General features: G+C 41.9%; 1 protein-coding gene across 1 annotated transcript in view; it reads right to left on the bottom strand.

Moving 5' to 3' along the window:
- The window catches only part of veph1 (ventricular zone expressed PH domain-containing 1), a 175,587-nt gene that overhangs the window by 6,000 nt on the left and 143,225 nt on the right, over nucleotides 1-26,362 (bottom strand). Inside the window, 2 exon segments of the mRNA XM_069899101.1 lie at nucleotides 18,620-18,751; nucleotides 21,362-21,501. Of these exon segments, the coding sequence (XP_069755202.1) occupies nucleotides 18,620-18,751; nucleotides 21,362-21,501 (272 nt within the window).

The following is a 26,362-nucleotide window of genomic DNA, read 5'->3' as shown; positions in this document are numbered from 1 at the left end:
TTTGTTGACAAAATTTGAGTATTTTGCCCCAAGTAAAAACATCACATTTGAGAGATTCAAGATTTTCTCCTGTGACCAGAAAGAAGGTATGAGCTTTGACCAATACTTAGCTGAGCTTTACACACTGAATAAGTCCTGTGAATTTAGAGATTTGAAAAACTCACTCATTATAGACAGAAGTTATGCAGACTCCCAGATAATGGGCTTAGAGAAAGACTATTGTGTAAAAAGATTTAACATTGGAAAAGGCTGTGAATATGTGTTGGACAATAGAGGATAAACAAAGGAGCTGCACAGGATAGACACAACAGTACATGCGGTGAAAACGGAGAAGCAGAACACACCAGGTGTTTCAAAAAGCTACAGCAAAGCAAAGGGGTGGTGCGGTGGTATATATATTCCAAAGATGTGTCCTGCCTATGGAAAGTCCTGCAATCAATTTGAGAAGAAGAATCATTTTTCAGTGTTGCAAAGCAGGGGCTACTAAGAGAAAGGTACAGAGTGCTGCTGGTAAAATGGAATGGATCATTCCAGTGAGTGTGAATGAGACAGTAATTCCATTTAAGCTCAACACCAGAGCCCAGGAGAATCTGTTATCTATGGATGATCACAAGACCCTCATCATAAAGAGCAAGATTTATCCAGTGAAATTAAAAGTGACAGACTACACTGGAGACAATGTTCCAGTAAAAGAGGGTTGTATGATGATCTTCAAACACAAAGGGTGTTATCTAATTACACAGCTACTGATTATACAAAGGTAAGTACAGCCAATATTAGGTCTGAGTGCATGTGAAGAGCTCAATCTGGTGAAAAGAGTATTCATAATGGCTTCATAAACTGAAGATGAACACCACAACACTCATGGTGGAAGAGTACACAGATGTCTTTGAGGGGCTTGAATGTTTACCTGGTGTACATAAGATCCACATAGATGAGACCTGTTGTCCATGCACGCAGGAATGTTCTGTTTCCATTTCGAGACAAATGTACACAAGAACTAGCAAGCACGGAATGAATGAAATTCATACAGAAAATTGAAGAACCTACAGATTGGGTCAGCTAGTTGGTGATCATGCAAAATGAAAATGGAGCATTGCGTATATGTCTGGACCCAAAAAGATCTCAATAAAGCCATTAAGAGAGCTTTTTAAAATTTCCAACATGGGAGGAAATTGTGTGCTGGTTTGCAGGTGCCAAGTGCAAGCTTGACATGTCATCAGGGTTTTGGCAGATAAAGCTGGATGAGGCAAATTCGAGAATACACTCCAATCCTCCACAAGGAAGATACCGCTTTCTTCAGCTACCATGTGGGATCTTCTCTGCACTAGAAGTCTACCATGAAACCATCCACATGATTTTTGAAAGTATACTTGGAATTGAGACCATGATGGATGACATCATTGTATGGGGGTCCACCAAGAATGATCATGATACGCAACCAAGCCAAGTGCTTGACACAGAATGTCAATTTGAAATTAAATAGAGAAATGGGAGTTTGGCATAAAGACATTGATCTTCATAGGTGGTGCCATATCTAGACAAAAAATGAAGCCTGATCCAAGAAAGACATCAGCCAGTGAGAATTTTGTGAAGCCCCAAATCAAAGAGGAGGTGAGATGTTTCTCGGGGATGGTGACTTACCTGACTAAGTTCATCCCTCATCTGTTGACTGTGTCAGCACCACTTGGGCCACTCCTGAGCAGAAAAATGAGTGGATCTGGTTGCAGGAGCAAGAACTATGCTTCCAGGGATCAAAAAAGTCCTAACGAATAACCTGCACTAAATTTTGTGATCCAGATAGGCATACCAGGATCTTGGCTGATGTATCCTGACGTGGCCTTGGACAGAACTACTGCAGCAGCATGAGGAGATCAAAGGCTTGAACAAACATAACAGTTATGGTCAGGTGGCCCTCAGCAAACCATAAGGAGGAGGAGCACAAGAATGGAGAATTCGGGAGAAGGAGCAGTGAAAACTCTGGAGACCAACCTTTGTGGAAATGATTTATCCCATGTCAAAAACATGGTGATTTGATTGGGATCAAGTGCCTAGCCAGCGAAGGCTCCTATTCCTAGGTATTATCTTTTCTATTCTTTAATTGTTTTGGGGAAAGTCAGAGAAACCTAGGTGGGTAAACGAAATGATACTCAGTTTTGTATGACTTTTATGCTTGCTATTATTGTTAATTGGATAATAAAGCAAGTGCTCAGTCGGGGGGGGGGGGGGATGGGGGGGCATGGGGGGGAGGCAGAAGAAACATTACAAAGACTGCCTCAAAGTGTCCCTCAAAGGCCTGGGTATCGATATCAACACATCCAGCTTGGCGCAGCAAGATCACCACAGGAGCCCGTGCAGCTGAAGTCAGGCACATCATCGAGGTGCAACAAAAGCCTGCAGTACGCAAGGCGCGAGCAGCATCCACTGCCATGACGGCACCCACCTATTTGTGTCCCACATGTGGGCGAGCCTTCAGGGCCCGGATTGGCCTGACCAGTCACCTCTGGACCTACAGCCACCAATCTCCAAGTTCACTTTGAAGCCATGATCATCTTCGACTACGAAGGACAAAACAACAACAATTAATAAAGGTATTTGTCGGAGTAATACAGGTTCTCTCTGTGCTGAACCAATCATTGTTGCTGAAGGTAGAAAAACAATAATCACAAATGCAGTATTTAGTTGCAATAATGGTACAGAATCTTTTATCCCAAACCCTTGGGACCAGACACTTTATGGCATTTGGAATTTTTTTGGATAATACAATAATAGTTAACAGTGGTTCGTTAAGTAATTGAGCTGATTTCAGATTTGCGCAAAACAAAGACCTGCTCCAACTAGAAGGGTCACTGGATGTGGGGGGCGGGGGGGAGGGTAAATGAAGTGAGAGAAAGATTGACATTTTGACAGTCTTCAAAGTCCACGAGCAGCAGGGACATGTCTGACTGATAGGAACACTGAGACTTGGCGCTGGGCAGGGGTGGGTCGCGTCGGTTTATGTTTGGTGCCAAACGCGAGCTTTGGTGTGCAGATGACATTCATGGGGAAAAAATGTTTGGTGTTTGGATGTTTCTGTTTTCAGAATTTTGGATAAAAGATTATGTACCTGTTTTTGATGGGTTTTTTTCCCAAAAGAAACAAAGGCTGAAATCACACAAGAAAATAAAAGTAGGTCCTTCAAGCCAACCTGCCAGTTAGTATGATCATGGTTCATCTTTGCTGGTCTCAGATCCTCTTTTGTGCCAGTTTTCTGATCTTTAAAAGGTGTTCCACTTTAAATACTTTCAATTATCCATAACCATCTTGGGTCAAAATTACCCAGAGATTCACTACCCTTGCATCTTCTCACCATAAATCAATCCATGCCTGCAATAATCATGGGACAATAAGCGACAGGTGAAGTGACATAAAAATGCCAAATAATAATCAACTCCAACAAGTGGAGTCTAATCACTTCTCCTTGCTAATCTGGAATGGTACAAGTAACTGACTCGTCATTACCTGCTCAAAGTTGATCAGGATAGGCAACCCTTCCATGCCAGCAATGCCAAAATCCAAATAAAAATTTAAAGAAAATTTCCTGAAGTACGCATAGTTCTATTGTTTCACACACGATGGTGATTGTTTCTGATTGAACATTAAATAGAGATGAATTACAATGAGCAGGTTGAAGCTGGTATTTGCTAAACTGACCAGTTTGAAATCAGGAATCCTTACCTGGAGGAATACCACTGAGACACTAATTTTCTATCTTTTGGAAGTAGAGCTAACTTGTCTTGGGTGAAAGATAGGAAAACAAAATTCAGTGCAAGAATTAGACCATAATGCAAGAGAAACTCTCTAGAAGTATGATATTTCTGCTTGAATATTACTGTGAATGGTTATGAAAAATAGTACTTTAAAATTATATGATTTGAATGAACGTCACACCAATCTTACGACTAACTGGTTTAAAGATTGGGGTAATATATAGTCAAATTTGATGTATCCTATTTCTAATAACAATACACAATGGCAATTATCACATTAACATCTTGGTCATTGAAAAATAGATTAAATTCTGACATTACAGTAAATAAGCTGTAAAAATCTTTTGTGAACACCTATGTAAAGTTGAAACACAAACATGTCTATTTTCACATTTAAAATGTGTAGGACCCTCATCTAAACACATTTAAGTAGGTTTAATACCCAATCTTCATACCTGCTTTCCTAACTGCTGGAAATGAGTTGATTTGCAGGACAACGTACCCTCCCAGTGAAGGGGACATTTTAGCTCATCCAGCCTGTGCCAATTTTTTAATAGATGACGCGCTCAGCCCCATTCTCTTTTCTAATACACTGTATGGTGCACTGTGGTGCAGCAAGCAGACACAAAACACAGAAAGGCTACTACAGGCTTTAATCCACTTAGTCTTGTCCACCAGTTTTAGTCTCAATGGTTCCACGTGTGACTGGCCCAGGAGGGGCTGGCTCAAGCTCTGTATCCAGATCAGTTGATGATAGCTGGCTAGATGGAGTCAGCCTCCCAGGTACAAAGTTCACCCCCTGCAGTAGGCTGCTGGTTGTATCACCACATTCACCTTCTTCTTAAAAAGCCCTGCAGGGGTTGTTTGCAGAACAGTGCCAGGTTGTATCTTACAAGTTCAGGTGGTTCAGTGGCTGTCTGTGCCTCTGAGACCATCACAAGGTTGGCTCCTGGTCAAAGATCGGTGAGGGCAGGGTTGCCTGAGGGTTAGTTGGGCCTGGGGTGGCCGGGCAGGTGGCAATGTGCACGGGGTGGTGTGCAGCAGTTGGGCGGGTCTGGTCCATGAGGAGTGGGACCCTCTAGAGAGGCGGAGGAAGGTCGACTCCCGGTGAATCCGAGTGGGCCAAGGGTATCCGTGGTGGGGAGCTTGGGCGGGGTATTCATGGTGTGGGGGTTGGGGCCCCTACTGGTGCCAGATCCCTGGTCAAGACAGTGTCCTCACATCCACTGGGGTACCTGATTTAGGCATAGTTCGGGTTCGAATGGAGAAGGAGCACCTGCTCGACCAGGGAGTCAGAATTATGGGTCTGCATGTGCTTGCAGAGGAGTATTGGTCCCAGAGACGTTAGCCACGGTGGGGGGGGGGGTGGGGGGTGGGAGGGGGAGATGCCAGTCCTAGGAAAGGAGAAAAGGTGCTCAAGAGGGGTCTGATTGGTAGCCATGCACAAGACCAACCGTATGGTGTGGAATGCAGTAGTCGACGGACCAGCTTTTGGACCTCAGGACCAGGAGGACTGCCTTCCAGATCACCCTGTTTTCGTGCTCCACCTGCCCGTTGCCCCTCGGGTTGTAACTAGTTGTGCGACTAGCCGGAATGCCTTGCATCACTCATGATGCCAGACCCACGGTCATTGTGGATGAATGCTGGATATCCGATCATGGTAAAGATTTGCGTTAACATCTTGATAACAGTGGCTGTGGAGGTGTCAGGGCAAGGGATGGCGAGGGGAAAATGAGAGTATTTGTCTAAGACTAAGAGGAAGTAGATCTTCTTGTTCGTGGAAGGCAGGAAGCCCTTGAAGTTGATACTGAGCCACTCAAAGGGCTGAGTGGCCTTGATGACATGGGCCTGTGATGGGCGGAAGAAGCGTGGTTTGCACTCCGCATAGACCCTGCATGACTTGGTCGTGGTCTGGACTTCTTGGACTGTGAATGGGATGTTTTGGGACTTAATGAAGAGATACAGGTGGGTGACAAAGGTGTTGTGCAGTGCCTGAAATTGGTCGGACTGCACGCTGGTGCAGGTCCAGGACAGGCGAAAGCACAGGGGCCCAATTTAGTGCGGAGTACCATGAGGCGTATCTTGTTCATGTTAATTACCTCAGCCTGCGTCTGGATGATCGCCTCAATTGCAAGCTTCCAGATCTTGAAGCGCACCAGGGCATCTGATGTTGGGGGTCAATTTCCAGACTTCCGATGGTGAGGAACTTCTCCATGGTCTTTAAATTTTTGGGGGATTAAATTGTGGTGCACTGTGGTGCAGCAAGCAGACACAAAACACAGAAAGACTGTACTACAGGCTTTAATCCACTTAAAGTCTCGTACACCAGTTTCAGTCTTGATGCTTCCACATGTGACTGGCCTTGGAGGGGCTGGCTCAAGGTCTATATCCAGGTCAGTTATTGACAGTCAGCCAGGTAGTCTTTCTGCAGGTACAAAGCTACCTGCAGTAGGTTGCTGGTTGTATCACCACACACTGCCAATTTTCTCTTCAATTATTTGTCCTCTATTTTGGATTATTCCCAAAATTATGGTATGTTCTTGAATGTATGCCAGGGCATAAAACAATTCCTGATGATTATTATAGATTACATCAATATTATCTCCAGGGTTCTTTATCAGCCAGTTTCTTAATATCAAATGTCAGCAGGAATCCCAGTGTACGAAACCGACGTTTTAACTATGAGTAACCAATGTTTCATGGCATTCTTATATAGTTTTTCTCAAAATCATGAGTCGTTCATTACATTAAAAATGTAGATGAAACTACTTTAAGTGCTGTAGTTTTCACATAATCCAAAAGTCTGTCAAAAAAAAGTCTGTGCATATTCTCTACACTGAATCCTCATAGTTTCTCAAATCAAATTAAATATTTGGATGGAAGTTGTACAAAGCCCAAATTATCTGTATTAATCAGATACTCAAGGTAATTTTTCACATAAGCACGTGTTCTTCACCTGCACACCCACATTTGTAGAAAAAGGAGACTGATAATTAATTCAAGCAAATGTTTTGTATTGCCAAAAGTAGCTGGAACAACAGACTGAATGGCACCACGAGATCGAAGAAGCACACCAGGAACGAGTGCAAACAAAAAATCATAATCAAAATTTAAATAGAAGTCAGCTATGAAATAGTGTCAAAACCAATGGGGGAAAATTCCTGAAAGCTCTTAGCCAAGAGTTAGCTGACATGATGCCAATATGTTTATCGGTTCTGAGAGGTGCAGGAGAATAAAAATTCAACACTAGTAGAATGTCTCTTTATGGACTAAAAAGCTATCCATTATAACATTTCCTATTATTGGACCAGGATCTGGACAGTCTGCAGATACACCTTGCAGAAGTCAGAATTTTTTAAATGTTTGGCTACAGTGAAAAAGTGGGAATGTGGAGGCAATTCATGTGTAATGATTCTGAGAAGGCAACAGGTAAAGCCATTTCCATTGTCGGGTTGAAAACAAACGTACCCAAAATTTCAATGAGAAATTGGATCTCTTGGTGCAATGTGTGGTTTTAGAAACACGAACAGAAGAAATAGAAGTAGAAGTTGACTCATCATGTCTGCTCTGCCATTCAATAAGTTCATGACTTTTTAAAAAAAACTTCAATGCCACCTTTCCAATCTTGCTCCTTATCCTTTGGTTCTCTTATTATCTAAATATTCAAAATCATGTTTGCAATGTGCACAAATTTGCAAAGTCTCCCCCGCCTCCAGCTTCATTCCCCTTTATATATGTAATTTTATCTATTTTATTTTGGTCTTTATAAAAGGTTCAGACCTGAAGCATTGAGTACCAATTTCTACCCATGGATGCTGTCTGATCTGTTGATTTCCTCCAGCAATTATTCTTTTAATCTGCCCAGATTACGTGTTGGTACTTCCAAGAGTTGTTTCATTTTACAGGAGTAGGAAAGCTGCTAAGGGACTTTTTCTGTTTTTGAAAGTTATTTCCAGAAACTGGTGCCTAAGAAGACATTCCCCTTGGAGCATTGTGAGAATGAGCCTCAGCCATACAAAGATGGGCAAGCTGCTGGAAGAGAAACCAGGAGCACAGTGGGAAGTCTCCTCACCACAGGGATATTTCAGCTTTGGGACTTCTGGAACCATTTCAAGTGATAGTAACTTTGTCATCTTCCTGCGGTGTCTGGTCATGTTCCAGTTCTGGTTTCATGAAAGGAGAAAAGGACAAAGGTTTGTGTTTTGGTTTGTGGAAGGAGAAAAGCAGGTGCACATCTACACCATCTGAAGTTTGTAATCCAAAAGAAAATGTGGAATGAAGTGAGGGGGGCAGTGGCGGTGATTAATTAAAACAGTTATTTCATTGGTCTCAGTTTTTCCACCAGCCACGATCTCAGCAAATCAAATCCCACCCCTGCCAAAACTCAGTGAGAACCCATGCCTCCATATAGAGTCATATAGCAGAGAAACAGGCACTTCAACCCAACTTGCCAATGCCGACTAAAATGTCCCACCTATGCTAGTCACACCTGTCTGTGTTTGGCCCATATCCCTCTAAACCTGCCTATCCATGTATCCATCCAATGTTTTCTTGAACATTGCAATAGTACCTGCCTCAACCACCACCTCCAGAAATCCATTCCATATGCATGTCTGGGACTTGAGGACTAACTGTGTACAGGTAGTAGTTTGCCTTGTCCCTGCCAGGAGGCCAACGTCCCTGATGCTGCCAGGAAGCTGACGCCCCCACACCTGCCGGGAGCCCCAGGTGTCACTGGGTAATTAGGGGCAACGGTATCACCTAACAACCTATGTTGTGATTTAGAACACAGCCGCAGATTGCTGTCTCTCTCTCTCTCTCCCTCTTCAATCTCTCTCCCACCCCAGTGATGGCAATCTGCACATGAGTTTCAAATCACTTTAAAAAAAAAATGGCATTTGGTCCAACAAAGCATGTTTCTTTGACATCACTACAAGAGGAGCACCGAAACTATGACATTTAGTGGAGGGTGGGGGCGGGGGGGGGTTGGGGGAAGGTAGAGGCAGTGGGAAGTGATCTCTGTCCACTGATTGGATGGAAGCATTTCCTTCAGAGAAGTAAAAGCATCTACGTTGATACAGGTCGACCCCGACTTACCTTTATTCAAAACGGATTCTGATCATTGGAACTTTGAAATATCGTAAGTCGGGGTTTATCTGTACCCAACATTTATGTAAAAAAAGTTTCCCCTCAGATTTGTGTTTGTGTTAAATCTCCCCACCCCCCCCCCCCCCCACTTTCACCTTTGGTTAATGATTCTTTTTCTGGGCAAAAGACTCTCTGCTTTTACCTGATTTATTCCTCTCATTATTTTGTATACCTCTGTGAAATAACCCATCATCCTCCTACACTCCAATGAACAAAGCCCTAGCTGCTTAGCCTTACCCTATAGGTCAGGCCCCTGAATCCTAGCAACATCCTCATAAATATTCTCTGAACCCTCTCCAGCTCAACAACATCTTTCCTATAGCATGGTGATCACAAGTGAACACAATACTCCGAATGGGGCCTCACCAATGTCTTGTACAATTGTAACATGTATGCCAATTCTAAAGCATAAATCTGCAGATTTGACTGGGCTTGACCTAGTCCTGGAAGTCTGGACCCTGGGTATGTCATCACTTCATAATTTCAGTGCCCAACCCCAGGCCCACTCTTGTCACTGGACTAGGGCCTGGGCTCTTAAAGATGAAGAACAGCCCTGTCTTGTACCTTACTGATCCCTAATGTGATCCTGTTCAAGGAATTGGATAGTCCTGTATATTCCTGTTGGCAAGCCTATAGCATTGGCTAACCAGTAATTTGGCAGTTCAACGAACAGATTCAAAATAGCGTTTTTGTCGTTCACACTGGATCAATGTTAACTGGTTCTCTGTACCCTTTCACACTCACCATCTGGCACCCCAAAGCAAAGGGGTGCCTATCCTCCAGTGGACATCCTGCATACCCCCTGACCCTTTCACACTGGGGTAACCAGTACACTGATTCAAAATGAATCAGCGATGATACACCCTCCCTAGGTGGTTTATCCCCAGAGCAATCTGACGCCTGCATGCCAGTTTGTGAGCATTCACACTGACATATTAACCAGTGGATTGGTGGTTAATTACTGGGTTAAAGTACCAGTGTGAATAGGACCATGACAAAACTAGGCCGTTTCAAACTGCAGCACTAAGGTAGCCCTCCTGGGACCTGGGTGCGTTTACTGGGTCTTGGGTGCAGGATGCACCTTTCAAATTGAAGGCAAACTTAGCTGATAAATCACCAACCCAGCGATTTAAGGGGGATCCCGCCCCTGCGATGTATAATGCGTCATGTACTCAATGGAAGTTCACGATGTTCAGATGCTGGTGATGTAACTCTACAGTGCCGACGTCACTGGAGTAAGTGGGTCAGCTATTTTCATTTTCAAATCGGTTATGGAGGAGACCTGGGTAAGTTTAATTGGGTTCCCTGACCATCTCTGAGGTAGGTCAGAGACCCATTTGGGTTCTGATCGAGTTGATCCATTTGAACCCTTTCAAATTGCCACGTAACTGGGGCGCTAAACATGTAAATTTCCTGTTAACCCATTTTACATGTAATTTGAAAGGGCCTAGTGGCACCTTATGTAGGGTGAGTGACCGGAAATGAATTATGGGGAAGGTGAGTGAAGGATCAACAGGACTAACCATTGATTTGATGTGGCCCATGGGCAAGTGTTTGGCAGTATAGATTTAATGAAAGCTGACTCTTCCTAATAATATCCCTGGAATTGGTAAATATAAGCTAAACCAGTCTTAATCCAGCTCCTGCTTTAAGAGTCCAAAGCTTAAATGTACACTTGAAATGTATTTGGCACCTACTGAATGATCTTAAAGATGGGCAGAGTACAAGTTATAACTGGTTTGCAGGAAAACAGGCTCCTGAGAGGAGATAATCTGCCATCTGGCAACAGAGTAAAATCTTTATCCTGCATTTGTGTTATTTCTGGCCCACATATGCTTCATACAAACTGGGTAGCAAACCGAGCAGAGAGAAAAAGTAACAAAAACTTTTATATTTTCCATTCCAGAAATCCTTAAACAGTATAGTAATTTAAAGACTTTAAAAAAATCAATTTTCATAAAAAGCTGAATAAAAAAGAACTTATAAAAATAATTTAAAATATATGACAAGTATTACATGACAATAATGGAACATTTACTTTTTAAAAAAAAATACTTCAGCTAATAATATAAATTATCCAGACAGACACCATTACTAAAATTGTAGTGACTAATTTTCAACCATTGAAGCAATGTTAGATTGTTCTGTTGTTGGAGCTGAAAGGATATTTCTGTCCAGGAGGCAAAAACTCATGCACTAGGAGTGAGTCTCTTTATATTGCAGTTGTGACTGTTGAGAAATGCTGCACAATCTGTTGTCTGCTTAAGGAACATTGCTGAAGAGTGTATGAAATACCCTGAGGTGTTTGCTTGAAGGGCTGTTGAGCAGTCAAGCGAAGCTCATTAACTGTTGGTGCTTTTGGGATTTTGAAATGTGGAACCAGATCTCCACCTACTCCCAGAAAGTTTCCAATGTGGGGCATTCAATTTGCATAATTATGGGAATCTTGGCTTGCAGCCAGTTCTGTGTGAACTGTGGCTTAACACGAAATGCAAATACTAGCAGTATTTTCATTCATGAATAAGGGAGGCTTATTGCAATACAAGTCCATATTGCGCCATTATCACTTTCGTAGTATTTCCCACATTAATGAATTAGAAAGTGATCAACTTACTAGAATGCAAATACTTCAGCTAAATACATTGCTGCAGTGTTACCTGAAACTACATAGAATGCCATGAAAGCAGCTCCCAGGATAACAATCTCATTGGTCCCAAATTCTTCCTCTTACTTCCCTCCATCTTTTTCTTTCTCACATGCCAATCAACTCCCGTTTTGAAAAAGTTGCCATTTACCTACATTAAGGGTTAATTTGCAATGGTGAATTAATATACAAGCTCATCTTTGAAATGAAGTAACTGGTGGAAAACTGAAGAGAGAATGTACAAATTTCATTCAGGTAAAAGTAAGGTTGGGATTGCTCTGTGGAATAGAGGGACTATTTGTTCTGCCAATAATTAGTTGTTCCAAGCAAGTGCATTTAATCTTCAAGGAAAGACAGTTACAGTGTCCAGAAGTATGTGGATAAATTATGTTGCAGATTTATAGCTTTATGTGGAATAACTTTGTCCTGTAACAGTGACAATTGGTGCCTCACATACATAATCTCTAGCACAAAAGGTAGAAAAATATTAAGATGTTTAAAATTCAAAGGAATATAACTGCACATGAAGGATTTTTAATCTAAATAGATAAACTGACAAATAGTTAAAATAGGTTTTGGCTGCAGTGATATTGAGTTTAAGAATTATATATCTCATGTTTACTGTTGCATATGTCATATTATTTGTTTTTTTTGAACGACTAAATAAAGTTTAAAAAAAAAGAATTATATATCAAGAGTATTTCTTTTTTTCAAAAGATAAGCAAAAAGTAAAATGAGTTTTCATAACAGTAATTTAATAGGCAATTGGAATAGTAATGGGAGAGGATTTTAATCCAAAAATGTCAGTATATAAATTTCCTCTGGGTTGCTTTAAATATATAATCAAGTACAGTGAAAGATCCAGGATTAGTGATTACAATGTTGGACAGAGTGCAAGGAGATCTGAGGGATGTGAGAAAGTGGGGTGGGGGGGGGGGGGTGCGGGGAGGAACGTCTTTAATTTTCACAAAGATTAGATATAATTGCAATAATAGTTGAAGAATGAGTTGGTGAAAAGTTAAAGTTCAGAAGTAGAAATGTTTGTTGATGATCGATCCATATTAATTTCTAAGTCTCATAGCATCCCAGCTTTATCGTCATTTGGTCTAAAACATTGAGCTATATTTTCTATGAACAGGCCCTAGGTTCACGATATTTGCGCTGTTCATGATGCCATTTAAACTGTACATCTGACGGCTCCTTGTTAATATCCCTTCATTTCTTGTTTCTTCATGCATCTATCCAAATGCCTCTTCAATGCTATTACTGTATATCTACTCCATCATTTCTTCTGTAGCAAGTTTCAATCATCAGCCCACACTCTGAGTAAAATAAAAATTGACCCAATGAAGCTATATCCTCTTCTATTTCTATCATGGGAAATAGATTCCCTCTGCCCTATCTATGCCTCATAATTCTATGTCCTTCTATCAAGTCACCACTCATCTTCTGATGTTCCAGTGAAAATAATCCAAGACTGTCCAACCTCTTCTTGTAGTTAATATTCTCTAATCCAGGCAACATCCTGGTGAACCTCTCTGCAGGCCCTCGAAAGCCTCCACATCCTTCCTGTCATGCGGTGACAAGAACGATTGTGCACAGTACTCCAAATGTGGCCCCATTTGAGTTTTATATGACTGCAACGTGACATGCCAGATTTTATATTCAGCACCCTGAACCATGAAGGCAAACATGCATACACCTTCTCTTCCATTCTATCTACTTGTGTGGCCACTTTCAGGGAGTGATGGAATTACATCCCAAGATCCCTCAGTACAACAATGTTCCAAAAGGTCCTGCCCTTTTTTGTCTTATTTTTTCTTATATGTAACCTACAAAAGTACAGCACTCCACACTTGTCTGGATTAAATTCTGTCTGCCATTTCTCTGTCCATATTTCCAACTAACCGATATTACGCCAGAATCTGGAGCAAACAATCTGGTGGAGGAGCTCATCGGGGCAATTGTCACATTCTTTTATCCAATTCCAGCCAATTTACTGCCTCTTTCTGTCATCCTTCACCCCTCCATGGTTCACACATCCCCCACTGGGCCCTGCCCTCATTGTACCAGCTATTTTCCCTCTGCATTCTCAGTCAGAAATATTAACAACGCTTTTTTCCTACTGATACTACTTGGCATGCTGAGTTCCTCCAGCATGTTGTTACTTTATGTCCTTTGACTTCTTTACTATCCACAATTCTACCAAATTCTGTGTTGTTTATGAAGTAGACTCGCCAAGGCAAATAGCGCCTTTGGAAGACTACACAAAAGAGTCTGGAAAAACAACCAACTGAAAAACCTCACAAAGATTAGCGTGTACAGAGCCGTTGTCATACCCACACTCCTGTTCAGCTCCGAATCATGGGTCCTCTACCGGCATCACCTATGGCTCCTAGAACGCTTCCACCAGCGTTGTCTCCGCTCCATCCTCAACATTCATTGGAGCGACTTCTTCTCCAACATCAAAGTACTCGAGATGGCAGAGGCCAACAGCATCGAATCCACGCTGCTGAAGATCCAACTGCGCTGGGTAGGTCATGTCTTCAGAATGGAGGACCATCGCCTTCCCAAGATCGTGTTATATGGCGAGCTCTTCACTGGCCACCGAGACAGAGGTGCACCAAAGAAGAGGTACAAGGACTGCCTAAAGAAATCTCTTGGTGCCTGACACATTGACCACTGCCAGTGGGCTGATATCGCCTCAAACCGTGCATCTTGGCACCTCACAGTTCGGCAGGCAGCAACCTCCTTTGAAGAAGACCGCAGAGCCCACCTCACTGACAAAAGACAAAGGAGGAAAAACCCAACACCCAACCCTAACCAACCAATTTTCCCTTGCAACCGCTGCAACTGTGTCTGCCTGTTCCGCATCGGACTTGTCAGCCACAAACGAGCCTGCAGCTGATGTGGACATTACCCCTCCATAAATCTTCTTCCGCAAAGCCAAGCCGAAGAAGAAATCATTACCAGGTATATTTTTGCCCAACGTGTATGTGTGTAACTAACGCACACACACACACACACACACACACACACACACACACACACAAAGATCCCAGCATTGATCCCTATGGAATACCACTGGTCACAGAGCTCCAGTCAGAATAACACCCCTCCACCAATAGCAGGATCTCCTAGTGGCCACACATTTTAATTTCCCACCCCATTCCCTTGCTGATGTCTGTTCATGGTTTTATGCACTGCCAGGTTGAGACCACCTGAAAATTGGAGGAACAACATCTCGTATTCCATCTGGGCATCCTCCAACTGGATGGCATTAATATAGAATTCTCCACTTTACATTAACCCACCCACCATCTTTCCCCATGTTTCCTTTCCTCTCTCTCTCTCTCTCTCTCTCTCTCTCTTTCTCTTCCCTTTTCCCGCTGATTCCTTTCCCCCAGCTTTACTAAAATCAAACTAAAATGCAGTTAACCTGTGTCCTGGGTCCCAATCAAATGATATTTTAAAAAGGCTTAGCATTTATTGTTTTGTTTTCTAGCATTCTCAGCACTTTCATTTTAAATCTTGTCATTTTTTTTCTGGGTTCTTATATATTTGACTGTCAATGATGTTTGCAAACATTTAATCTCCTTGACAGATCTGACAGCGAATAAGCCTCATCACTGTCTTGCCACTCTGGGGGTCAGACGTACCACTTTCATTGAAAGATACCGTGTTATCCAAAGACTGCAATCAACTGGAAGCCATTTTCTTACCAGACGATGATGTTCACAAACCTATTCCAAGAATCTGAAGGGGTCATCTATTGCATCCGGTTCTCCCGCTGTGGTTTCCTCTACAACGGAGAAACTGGATGCAGACTGGGAGATTGTTTTGTTGAGCACCTCAGCTCTGTCCACCACAATAACATGGATCTCCCAGTCCCCACCCATTTCAATTCTCCATCCCACTCTTTTGTCATCATATCTGTCCGTGGCCACATGTACTGCCAGACTGAGGCCACCTATAAATTTGAGCAACAACACCTCATCTTCCGACTGGGTACCCTCCAACTGTATGGCATTAATATAGACTTCCCTGGCTTTCATTAAACACCCCCCCCCCACCCACTTCCACCTCCTGCTTGCCCCATCATCTCTCCATTCCTGATAAATTCTACCTAGTCTTTTATCACAACCAATTAACACCTTTTGTTGGTCTGGATTCCTCCCCCATTGTTTGAATGACACGTTATGATATTATCCTAGTTCTTCCTTTTGTGATTTTTCCTTGAAGAAGGGCTCGGGTCCGAAACATCAGCAATTATCTTTGTCTCCTATAGATGCTGAATAGACTAGCTGAGTTCCTCAAGCATTTTGGTGAATTTACTCCAAGAAAAAAAACTGGCTCCAAGGGCAGGCAACCACCTGGCAGACAACTGGGGTCAATTATCATTTGAGCAGTGAAGGAAACACCGGTATAATTAAAGCTACAATATAATGAGGAATTTGAATCCCTATGGAAAAAGCATTCTATATGGAGCAAAGGTTGTGTGCATCATCTGGGAAACAGGAGATATGGAAGGGGTTGCATGCTGGGATGGGTGTATTACCACATGTACAACCATAATCCACAGAAGATTACTAAAGAGTCTTGGAACATGCTTTCTGAGTAAAATTGTGGAATGATTTTCAGCAACATTTCAACTATTAATCTCTCCTTTATCTTGAAACCTTAGAATGCTGAGAATCATGACCAGCTTCACTTTGAAAAAAACCAGACACACCTGGAGTCGGTGTATCTGTAAGCAACAGGGCATAAAAACAACCCAGCTCATTTGCAAAAGCATATCCTGAGGCTACTAACCCCAACAATAAATAAAAGACACAGCTTTCTGCCTCCACAAGTTCCACAGGTGGTATTCTTGAATGTAAAGAGATTAATTCACCTGAATATTTCTGCTCTTTGGAATGTTGCTTCATTTAACAAGTTGTGTCAGTTGTGTTTCTGCATACTGAGGAGTGGAAATTAACTATGCGGGTGAAATGGATGGCATAATAGTTATAGAAGATATGGAAGGAGACATTACAATATTGAAAGAGAGGAATGAAATTGTGGTCTGTGCAGAGTGTTTCATATTAAGCCCTGAAGAATGCAACGAGTCCCCTTTCTCAGTTCCGATGAAGGGTCTCTGTCTGGGAACGTTAATTGTGTTTCTCTTTCCACAGATGTTGCCCAACTTTTGCTGTGTATGTCCAGCATTTAGATTTGATTTAAGATTTCCAGCATCTACATTTTTTTTCTTGGTTTTGTAATTCCTCTGCTTTAGCTAGTTTGGTTGTTCAGTTGTGTTGGTGTTTGGTTGTATGTTGGGTATTGATTTGAAATGCTGCAACATTTGACCCTGTTACATTACTGGGCATCGACAGGGGTAATGTTGCACTAATCACACTCAAAAAGCAATTCACTAGTCACAGGAAGGAACTAACTTGGCTTACCGTGAATTTATTAAAATTTAATGGTGGGCCTGTTTTGAGGAAACTGCCAAAATGTTTGGCCTGGAAATCAGCCTGAAGAAAACTGAGGTCCTCCATCAGCCAGCTCCCCACCATGATTACCAGCCCCCCCACATGTCAATCGGGCACACAAAACTCAAAACGGTCAACCAGTTTACCTATCTCGGCTGCACCATTTCATCAGATGCAAGGATCGACAATGAGATAGACAACAGACTCGCCAAGGCAAATAGAGCCTTTGGAAGACTACACAAAAGAGTCTGGAAAAACAACCAACTGAAAAACCTCACAAAGATAAGCGTATACATAGCCATTGTCATACCCACACTCCTGTTCGGCTCCGAATCGTGGGTCCTCTACCGGCATCACCTACGGCTCCTAGAACGCTTCCACCAGCGTTGTCTCCGCTCCATCCTCAACATTCATTGGAGCGCTTTCATCCCTAACGTCGAAGTACTCGAGATGGCAGAGGTCGACAGCATCGAGTCCACGCTGCTGAAGATCCAGCTGCGCTGGGTGGGTCATGTCTCCAGAATGGAGGACCATCGCCTTCCCAAGATCGTGTTATATGGCGAGCTCTCCACTGGCCACCGTGACAGAGGTGCACCAAAGAAGAGGTACAAGGGCTGTCTAAAGAAATCTCTTGGTCCCTGCCACATTGACCATCGCCAGTGGGCTGATATCACCTCAAACCGTGCATCTTGGCGCCTCACAGTTCAGCGGGCAGCAACCTCCTTTGAAGAAGACCGCAGAGCACACCTCACTGACAAAAGGCAAAGGAGGAAAAACCCAACACCCAACCCCAACCAACCAATTTTCCCCTGCAACCGCTGCAACCGTGCCTGCCTGTCCCGCATCGGACTTGTCAGCCACAAACGAGCCTGCAGCTGACGTGGACATTTACCCCCTTCATAAATCTTCGTCCGCGAAGCCAAGCCAATGAAAGAAGAATGGTGGGCCACACAATTGGCAGGAAGGCTGCAGTCCACAGCTTCAATTTATGTCCAAAAAGAGAAATATAGTTCACCCAAGACCCACTTTGAAAAAGGCTTCATAAAATTTTATTTGTTTTCTCTCTGTTATTTGCAGCATTCCCTCATTTTTTGAATACTGTATCTGTTACAGCTTCAATTGCACCGGCTCTGGTTCAATTTTGCCTGATATTAGCAGCCTTGTTAGATAGGGCTAAAATTGTCTTCATACAGTGACTAGAAGTTAAAATGACAACCACCATGTCACCAGCATAGATCATATAGAATTTAATGTCATAATTTTTTTTAATACTTCATCAATAGGTGTGACAAGGTTAATATTTATTGTCAATCCATGACTGTCCTTGATGTTGGTGGAAAGCCACCTTCTTACTCCTGAAAAACTGGCAACAAAGGGACCTTTTTCAGCACTGCTTTAGTGTTATTTCTTTCCAAAGATTTTGACAATATTTATTAATGCTTTAAATTACTTGGTTAAAAGGAGATGAGGAGGAAATAGATTTTTGACTGAATGCCTACTGATATTCCATTAAGTAACCTATTACAAAGTGTATGAATTAAAATTCCCCTAATATACCTGCTGTTTAAATATATTATTTTGAAATTATATTGTAAAACATTCACCTTTTCATAATGAATTGTCTGAATCCTTGCCATTTCAAAGCTGTGTGTTCCCTTCAGCTGTGCTTTTTCCCATAATGCTTTCAGAAGTTGTACTGATGCATCCTGGGTGGATAAGGAGTTTGCAGAATAGCTCTGAAAGACAAAAAAAAATCTGTGATGGCTCATTTCAGTCAACATCCATAATTACTCAGTTATAAGGTCTTAATCAAAATGATTGGAAGGCATAAAGCTAATTCCATTTAAAGTAACACTAGTTCTTGGAACATTAATGATTAATGCTGCCAAAGGAAAATTTTAAACAAGAGCACATAATTGTGGTTGTAATTGTTTGCAGGGCTTAATCACTTATACTGCAATGAAACATGGATAGACAACTTAAAGTTAACCTTTGTAATCTTCACAAAATAAATTCAAAAATTATATTTCATAGTGAATTTAGAATGGATTTTTTAAAGAAAAATGAGATAAAAAACTAAAGAGATAATTTTTTGGCCTGCAATTATTAATCATTTAAATTAAATGACCTGGAGTAAAGAACAGCATGGAAGATTTCCTAATTTCCTGATGATATGAATATAGGTGGAAAGGCATGTTGTCATAAAGTTACTGTGATTCTACAATGAGCTGTAGATAAATTAAGTGAGCGAGTACAAAAATGGCAAATTAAGTTTAATGTAAGGATATGCAACATCATGAACTTTGTTATGAGAAAGTGGTTTATTATTCTAAATAGAGAGAAAAACTCCAAATGAGTGAAGTAAGAGGGATTTGTGTGTTTTGGTTCATGAACCATTAAAAAAAAACTCGCTGTCAAGTTAAGTTTATTGCACTCACGACCAAACAGCATTCTCTGGTCCTTGGTGCAAAACATGCAGACACACAACCAGGCATAACAAAAAGACAAACAATATATATGCAGGACAAGTATTTTATCTAAAAAAATATTGTTTTATACAACTGAGGGGCTTGGATGGTTCATGTAGCAGTCCCTCAGCAAATTGCAACAGAGATGGAGTTTAAAAATGTTGAGGTTTCATTGCAGTTGTGCAGGGTGTTGGTGAAACCTCATCTGGAAGACTGGTCCCCTTACCTAAAAAAAAATCAAGAAACACAAAAGCTGCAGATGCTGGAATCTTGAGTAGACAAAGAATTGCTGGAGGAACTGAACAGGTCAGACAGCATGCACGGATAGAAATGGTCAATGTTCAGATCTGTAATATTGGAGGCAGTGCAATGGAGCTAATTCTTGGGATAAGATTGTGGCCTACCAAGAGATACCAAGTAGTATGGGCCTGTATTATTTGCAGTTTAGAGCAGCCACCTTTTTATGTCTAAGACATCCTTAGGACTCTCTTCAAAGTTAATGTGCCCCCTTCACTGCGAAGCAATCAAATTTAGTTGCTGTCTTCCATTCTTCTCTCCTCCTGACTGCAAAAAACATTCAAAACAATTATTATTTCAGGCTGTGTCTCCACTTAAATGTGCCATGGCCCCCGGGGGTATGGCCCCCATTGAAAATGGCTGGTTAAGAGGGATGAGGGATGATCTTATTCAAACGTAAGATCCAAAGGGAGCTTAACAAGGGAGATTTTGGGATGGTTTATCAAGCAGTCATGAACAAAGGGAGATAGCTGCAAGATAAGGAGTCAGTAATTTAAAATCAATATATGTAGAAATGTCTTCTCAAAGGCCATGCTGAACCTTGGGGCCCTCGGCCCCAATGGCTGGTGGAAGCTGGATCATTAGAAATGTTTAAAGTGGAGGTGGATAATAAAGAGTGGGGTACAGAGAAATGGCCCAGCAGAAAAAGTGAGACCAGTATAGCTCAGCCATGATGATATTAAATGTCAGGGCAGGTTTAAAGGGGTTCATGGTCCACCACTGCTTCTTTATTTTCTATTCTTATGAAAAAAATCTCAAGTCTAATGATATTGAACACGTACATATGTTATGAATGGATTCCTTATATTGTCATGTAATAATACAAAAAATGTAATATTATTCAAAATTTCTTTTTTCCTGCCATGAGGCAAACAACTATAAGCATTGTCTAGCATCCCTAACAGTAAGAGAAAGAGAAGCAAAAGAGAGTCCCTTCAGAGACACTGAATGTTCAGGGATGCACTTCCAGCGCTCCCACAGCCTCTGCAGCCGTAGAGACTTCTGTTCGAACCATTGGCTACCTGAACTCCAGATACAAAACCTCCGATACAATCAGGAAGTCTTCAGTGCCTGAGGCCCTTCAGGAGTCCTTAATGCCTTCAGCTCTCTCTTGAATCCTGGTTCTGATACCTGGGTTCCCATGAGTCATTTCTAGCAGCCTGCAAGTCCTTGTTGGTCTTTCAACTGCAAGTTGCCAACAGCCCGCAGCCTTTGCGGGTCTTTCAACTGCCAAGCCCCTCACTGGTCCACTGCCATGGTCATCCTCCAGTAGGGATATCTCTGCTTCTCCTTTTTAAACAGGGGGTATTCTCCCTATTTCTGGTGCCCTGTGCTGTCCATTGCTCCCCATAATCTGCCACCCTTTGTGGCCCATTGCACAGCAGAGGTGCCTCAATTTTGGGCACAGACCCTGCGGTTGTATGATTAAAAAAAAACGTCAGCTCCTTTGCCAGGCTGATTAAAACCTGTACAGGGCCATTGTCATTAGGACCATGCAGCCAAATGCTGTGTCTCCGATTCCCATTTTCCTGACACCGCACCAGCAGTAAAATATACACAAAATAACTTAAAAAAATTTACCTGCTGGAAAAGGAACATGATGCAGATCCAAAGTTGGGGCTGATCACCGCTGAAAATGAAGCTTGATTTACAATACAGGCAGTAAAATCCTTTCTGTGGACATCTGAAGAGTAGTTTTGCTGCAGATCCACCAAAGGAATCTACACAAAAACAATGGGAAAGTGATAGAAATTTTCATGAATATTTTGGTGAGCTAAAAACCATCAATTCAAAATAAGTAATGCTCAGGTTGAGAAATAATGGCACTTAATCTTTGATTAAAATATCTGCAATGCCTTAAATTATATTTGGTGAGAAAGTACAACTCTTTTGACCCCCCCCCCCCCCCGCCTCCCCCCTTTGCAAGAGGTCAGTGTGACATCTTTCTCTTGTCAGTTGCAGAAAAGGTAAAACTTTATTTTTAAAGACAATTGTTATCCCACCATACACAAAGGCTGGACAAAATGATGCACGGCTGTTTGTACAGTCAGTTTTTTTTCTGCCTTATTTACTATAGCCTTAAGATGACCTTAGCCAGCATGGCTATGATTAGAGTGGAAACACGGAAGTCTACAGACGTTGTAAAAATGTACCGAAATGCTGGAGGACCTCAGCCGATCTTTTCTGTGTTCACATAAAGCAAAGATATATTGCCGACATTTCAGGCCAGAGTCCTTCTTCAAGGAAGAAACAGGCAATGATTAATTAGATCAAGCCTAAAAAAATAGTACAAAGGAAAATACCCTTCAACAGCCTGAACTGCTTAAACAGTAGGCAAAGTTTAAACTTAAAAACTTTCAGATACTTTAATCTTTCCAATGGCTTACCAATACAGATTTATTTAAGTCTTTTCAAATCATAATGCAACTTAAAATCTCCTATTCCTGTAAAAACATTCTAGTACAAATCATCTTCCACTATACAAAAGCATTCTAATCTCAGACATGTTTTGACAAATTTACTATTGAATATAGCAGGAAATTCCCTCACGTTCACACTCCCTTGTTGAATTCCATGTTAATTTGAACAATGGAAATTTCACAAGTGTTTCACACACAAGCAGTTTCTCTTTGGCAATGCTGAGGGTTTAAGGAAGGGTTGTTTCCATGCCAGTTATGGGACTTCTGAGATAGTTGGAAAGTTTTATCCAGATGCATAATGAATCATCGACAGTAACTTTGGCATCAAATCCCAAAATTGTGTAATAACCTCTGTTGGTTTTGGACCATTATTCCCACAAAGTTCTGGCCATGGTTTTGGCACATATGCACTTTCTAGGCAAATCTCAGCTTGTATGTCCATGAATACAGAATCAGAACCAGAATTTTTTTGGTCATGAACAAGTCATGAAATTCAGTGTTTTGGGGCAGCATCTTAGTGCGAACATTCATATTATTACTATAAAGTTGTAAAAATAATAGTGCACGTAAACTAAGGCAGTGTCCATGGTTCATTGATTATTCAGGTATATCATGGCAGCAGGGAAGAAGCTGTCCTTGTGCCATTGAGTGCTTGTCCTTTTACTCAATGGTAGCAGAGTGAAGAGGGCATGGCCTGGGTGGTAGGCATCTTTGAGGATAGAGGCTGCTTTTTTAAGACACCGCCTCATGTAGATGTCCTTGATGGAGTGAACTCTATGCCTGTGATGTCGCAGGCTGAGTTAACAGCCCTCTGGAGTTTATTCTTGTCCTGAGAGTTGGCGTGTCCATTCCAGGCAGTGATGCAGCCAGCCAGAATGTTCTCCATGGTACAGCTGTAGAAGTTTACCAGAGTTTTTGGTGACATACTGAATCTCCTCAGACACCTCAAAATGTATAACCGCTGGTGAACTTCTTTGTGATTGCATCATTGTGGAGGCTGCAGGACAGACCCTCAGAAATGTTGACATCCAGGAATTTGAAGTTCTTGACCCTCTCCACTACTGAGACCTCAATGAGGACTGTGTCGTGTTCCCCCGACTTCCTCCAGAAGTCTATAATCATCACCTTGGTTTCACTAACATTGAGTGGAAGGTTGTTGTTATTATATCATTCAATGAGCTGATCTATCTCCCTCCTGTACACTTCCTCAGTGCCATTTGTGATTCTGCCAACAACTGTAGTAGTATCAGCAAACTTGTAGATCGCATTGGAATTGTGTCTGGCCACACAGTCATGGTGTATAATGAGTGGAGCAGTGGGCTAAGCGGGCATCCTTGGGGTGCACCTGTGTTGATAATCAGTGAGGAGGAGATGCAGTTTCCAATTCATACTGACTGTGATCTTCCGATGAGAAAGTCAAGGATTCAGCTGCAGAGGGGGTTACAGAGGCCTAGAGTTTGTAGTTTCTTGAACAGCGCTGAGGGAGTAATGGTATTGAAGGCCGAGCTGTAGTCGATGAAGAGCAGCTATATGCATGAATTTCGAGGTGATCCAGAGCTGAGTGGAGAGCCAGTGATATTGCATCTGCTGTGGAGCGATTGTGATGATAGGCAAATTCCAGTGGGTCCAGTTCTTTGTTTAGGTATGTGTTAATTCTGGCCATTACGACCCTCTCAAAGCATTTCATCACAGTAGAAGTTAGTGCTACTTGGCGATAGTGGTATGCTGTAATACAAAACACAGAAAAGACTGTACTACAGGCGTTAATCCATTTAAACTCTGTTGTATAACAGTAGTAGTCTTGATGGCTCCACATGTGACTGCCCTGGAAGGGGCCGGCTCAAGTCCATATACAGGTCAGTGATTGACAGCCAGCCAGGTGGAGTCAGCCTCCCAGCTGGTCTTCCTGCAGGTACAGAGGTCACCCCCTGCAGTAGGCTGGTGGGCACATGGCCCAGTGCTGTGGTTGTATCACCACAGATAGTGGTTGAGGCAACTCACACTACTCTTCTTGGGGACTGGGATGATTGATGCCCTTTTGATGCAGGTGGGAACCTCTGACTGCTGCAATGAGAGGTTGAAAATGTCTGTGAACACTCCGGCTAGTTGGTTGGTGCAGATTTTCAGTACTCTGCCAGGTACGCCATCAGGGCCTGATGCCTTGCGAGGGTTCGTTCTCTTGAATGATGTTCTGACGTCACCCTCAGAGACAGATATCAAATGGGTCCTCAGCCTTTTCAGGGATTCTAGTAGGCAGTGTTTGGTTCTTCTTCTCAAAGCGGGCATAGAAGGATTTTAGCTCATCGGGTAGTGAAGCATCACAGCCATCTATTTTGTTTGCCCTTGCTTTGTAGGCTGTAATAGCCTGCACTCCCTGTCCTAGATGACATGTATCTGGTGTGTCTCTGTCTCTAGCTTCCTCCAGAATTACTACTTCGCTTCAGAAATGGCGGAGCACTGAGCTGTCAAGGTTCGCATTGTATACATGGGAGTGCTGACACCAGCATATACAGGTACATTGGACAATAAAACAACAAACAAATTTTCATTCTTCTTGTTTCATGAACTGGTCCTTTACAATATCAGGCACTATTTAAGATCATGAAAGATATTGATGTGTAAAAGTGCAACTTGCTTTATGATTCTTTTATTTAAGTAGCAATATGTATTGCAGACAATTCATTCAGTTAATGGTGTCACTTGAACTCATGAAGATGAAGAAAGAAAATAAAATTCTTCCATTTATTTTGACAACATAAACATTCCAGAGCACTTTACAGATAATGATGTGCTCTTTACAGTGTCTGAAATATGGCAGGGAATTTGTTCACAGCAAGATCCTGAAGAGAAGATTATCACTGAATTTGTTTTAGTTCTGTTGGTTGAGGTATAAGTATCATCTAAGTTTCCAGCTATTCTTCAAACCATTGCCATGGGATATTTAGCAAAAGGCAAACTCATTTGGATCAGTACCCCTGAAAGAAGGTATCCCTGAAAGTGCAACACTCCTCAGCATTGAATAGTCCATATAGATCATGTGCTCATGTCCCCTGAGTGGGATTGAGCTATAATGCACTGACTCTGTTCTAATTGGGGTAAACACTGATGCATGTGATAGTGGTCAGGCAACTTGCATAATGCACTCATTACATTATGAACATTTTGAATTTGTTGATCACCTCTGTGAATGATCAACTGTGACAACAGTTCTAATGAATTGGTTACATGAACAACTTAACTAATGTGTCGGAGCATTGTTCAAGTTTATTATCATCTAATCGTACACAGATATCCAAACAAAATAATGTTTTTCCAGACATTTGTGCATGCACAAAAGCACACAATACATCGTACATAAAGATCACAAAATGAATAAAAATATATATTTGGGAAGGTTGTCACAGTTACAGGATACTGTTCATCAGTCACAGCCTGTGAGAAGTCATTCCCCAGTTTGACAGTCCTGATTTTGATGCTCCTATATTTTCCTCTTGATGGTAGTGGATTAAAGATACTGTGTGCTGGCTGGGCAGGAAAGTGTCTTCTATAATTCCTTGAACCCTGTTTAGAGAGGATTTCCAATAAATGTCAGCTATCAAGGAAAGGGAGACCCCAGTAATCCTCTCGACTATTTTAATAATCCTCTGTTTTGACTTCTGGTCTGTTGCTTTGTGACTTAACAATGGAATAGCCCTAGATAATGGATCAATACAATTTAAATAATGAGGATATTTGTGACATGTAGCTTGTGGATGAGCATTTAATGATATGCTGCCACTTACCAATGACCGAATCCCCATTGTGTCTCATTAAACTCCAATGACTTCCCAATTAGTTTTGGAGTTTGGTCTACATTGTGAAGCAGCATTCAATGTATTATTATCCTCTGCAACCAATATTTGTCTCTCTCACACAATTTACAATGCCAACTAAAAAATTTTAATCCACCAATATCAATTAATGGAGTTGTATAAGATGGCGCCTTACAGCGGCGATTCTTTGTGAGCAGCCCTGACGGGAATAATCAGCACATCTGGATCCCTTCACGATCATTGTGAGAGACTTCAATCAGGGTAGCCTGAACAAGTCTCTGACAAACTACCACCAGCACATCACATTTGAGACCAGGGGAACTAACACACTCGACCATTGATACACCACC

The sequence above is a fragment of the Narcine bancroftii genome, chromosome 9, assembly GCF_036971445.1.
Source record: "Narcine bancroftii isolate sNarBan1 chromosome 9, sNarBan1.hap1, whole genome shotgun sequence".
Taxonomy (NCBI): domain Eukaryota; kingdom Metazoa; phylum Chordata; class Chondrichthyes; order Torpediniformes; family Narcinidae; genus Narcine; species Narcine bancroftii.
This window is presented reverse-complemented; position numbering and strand designations above follow the sequence as displayed.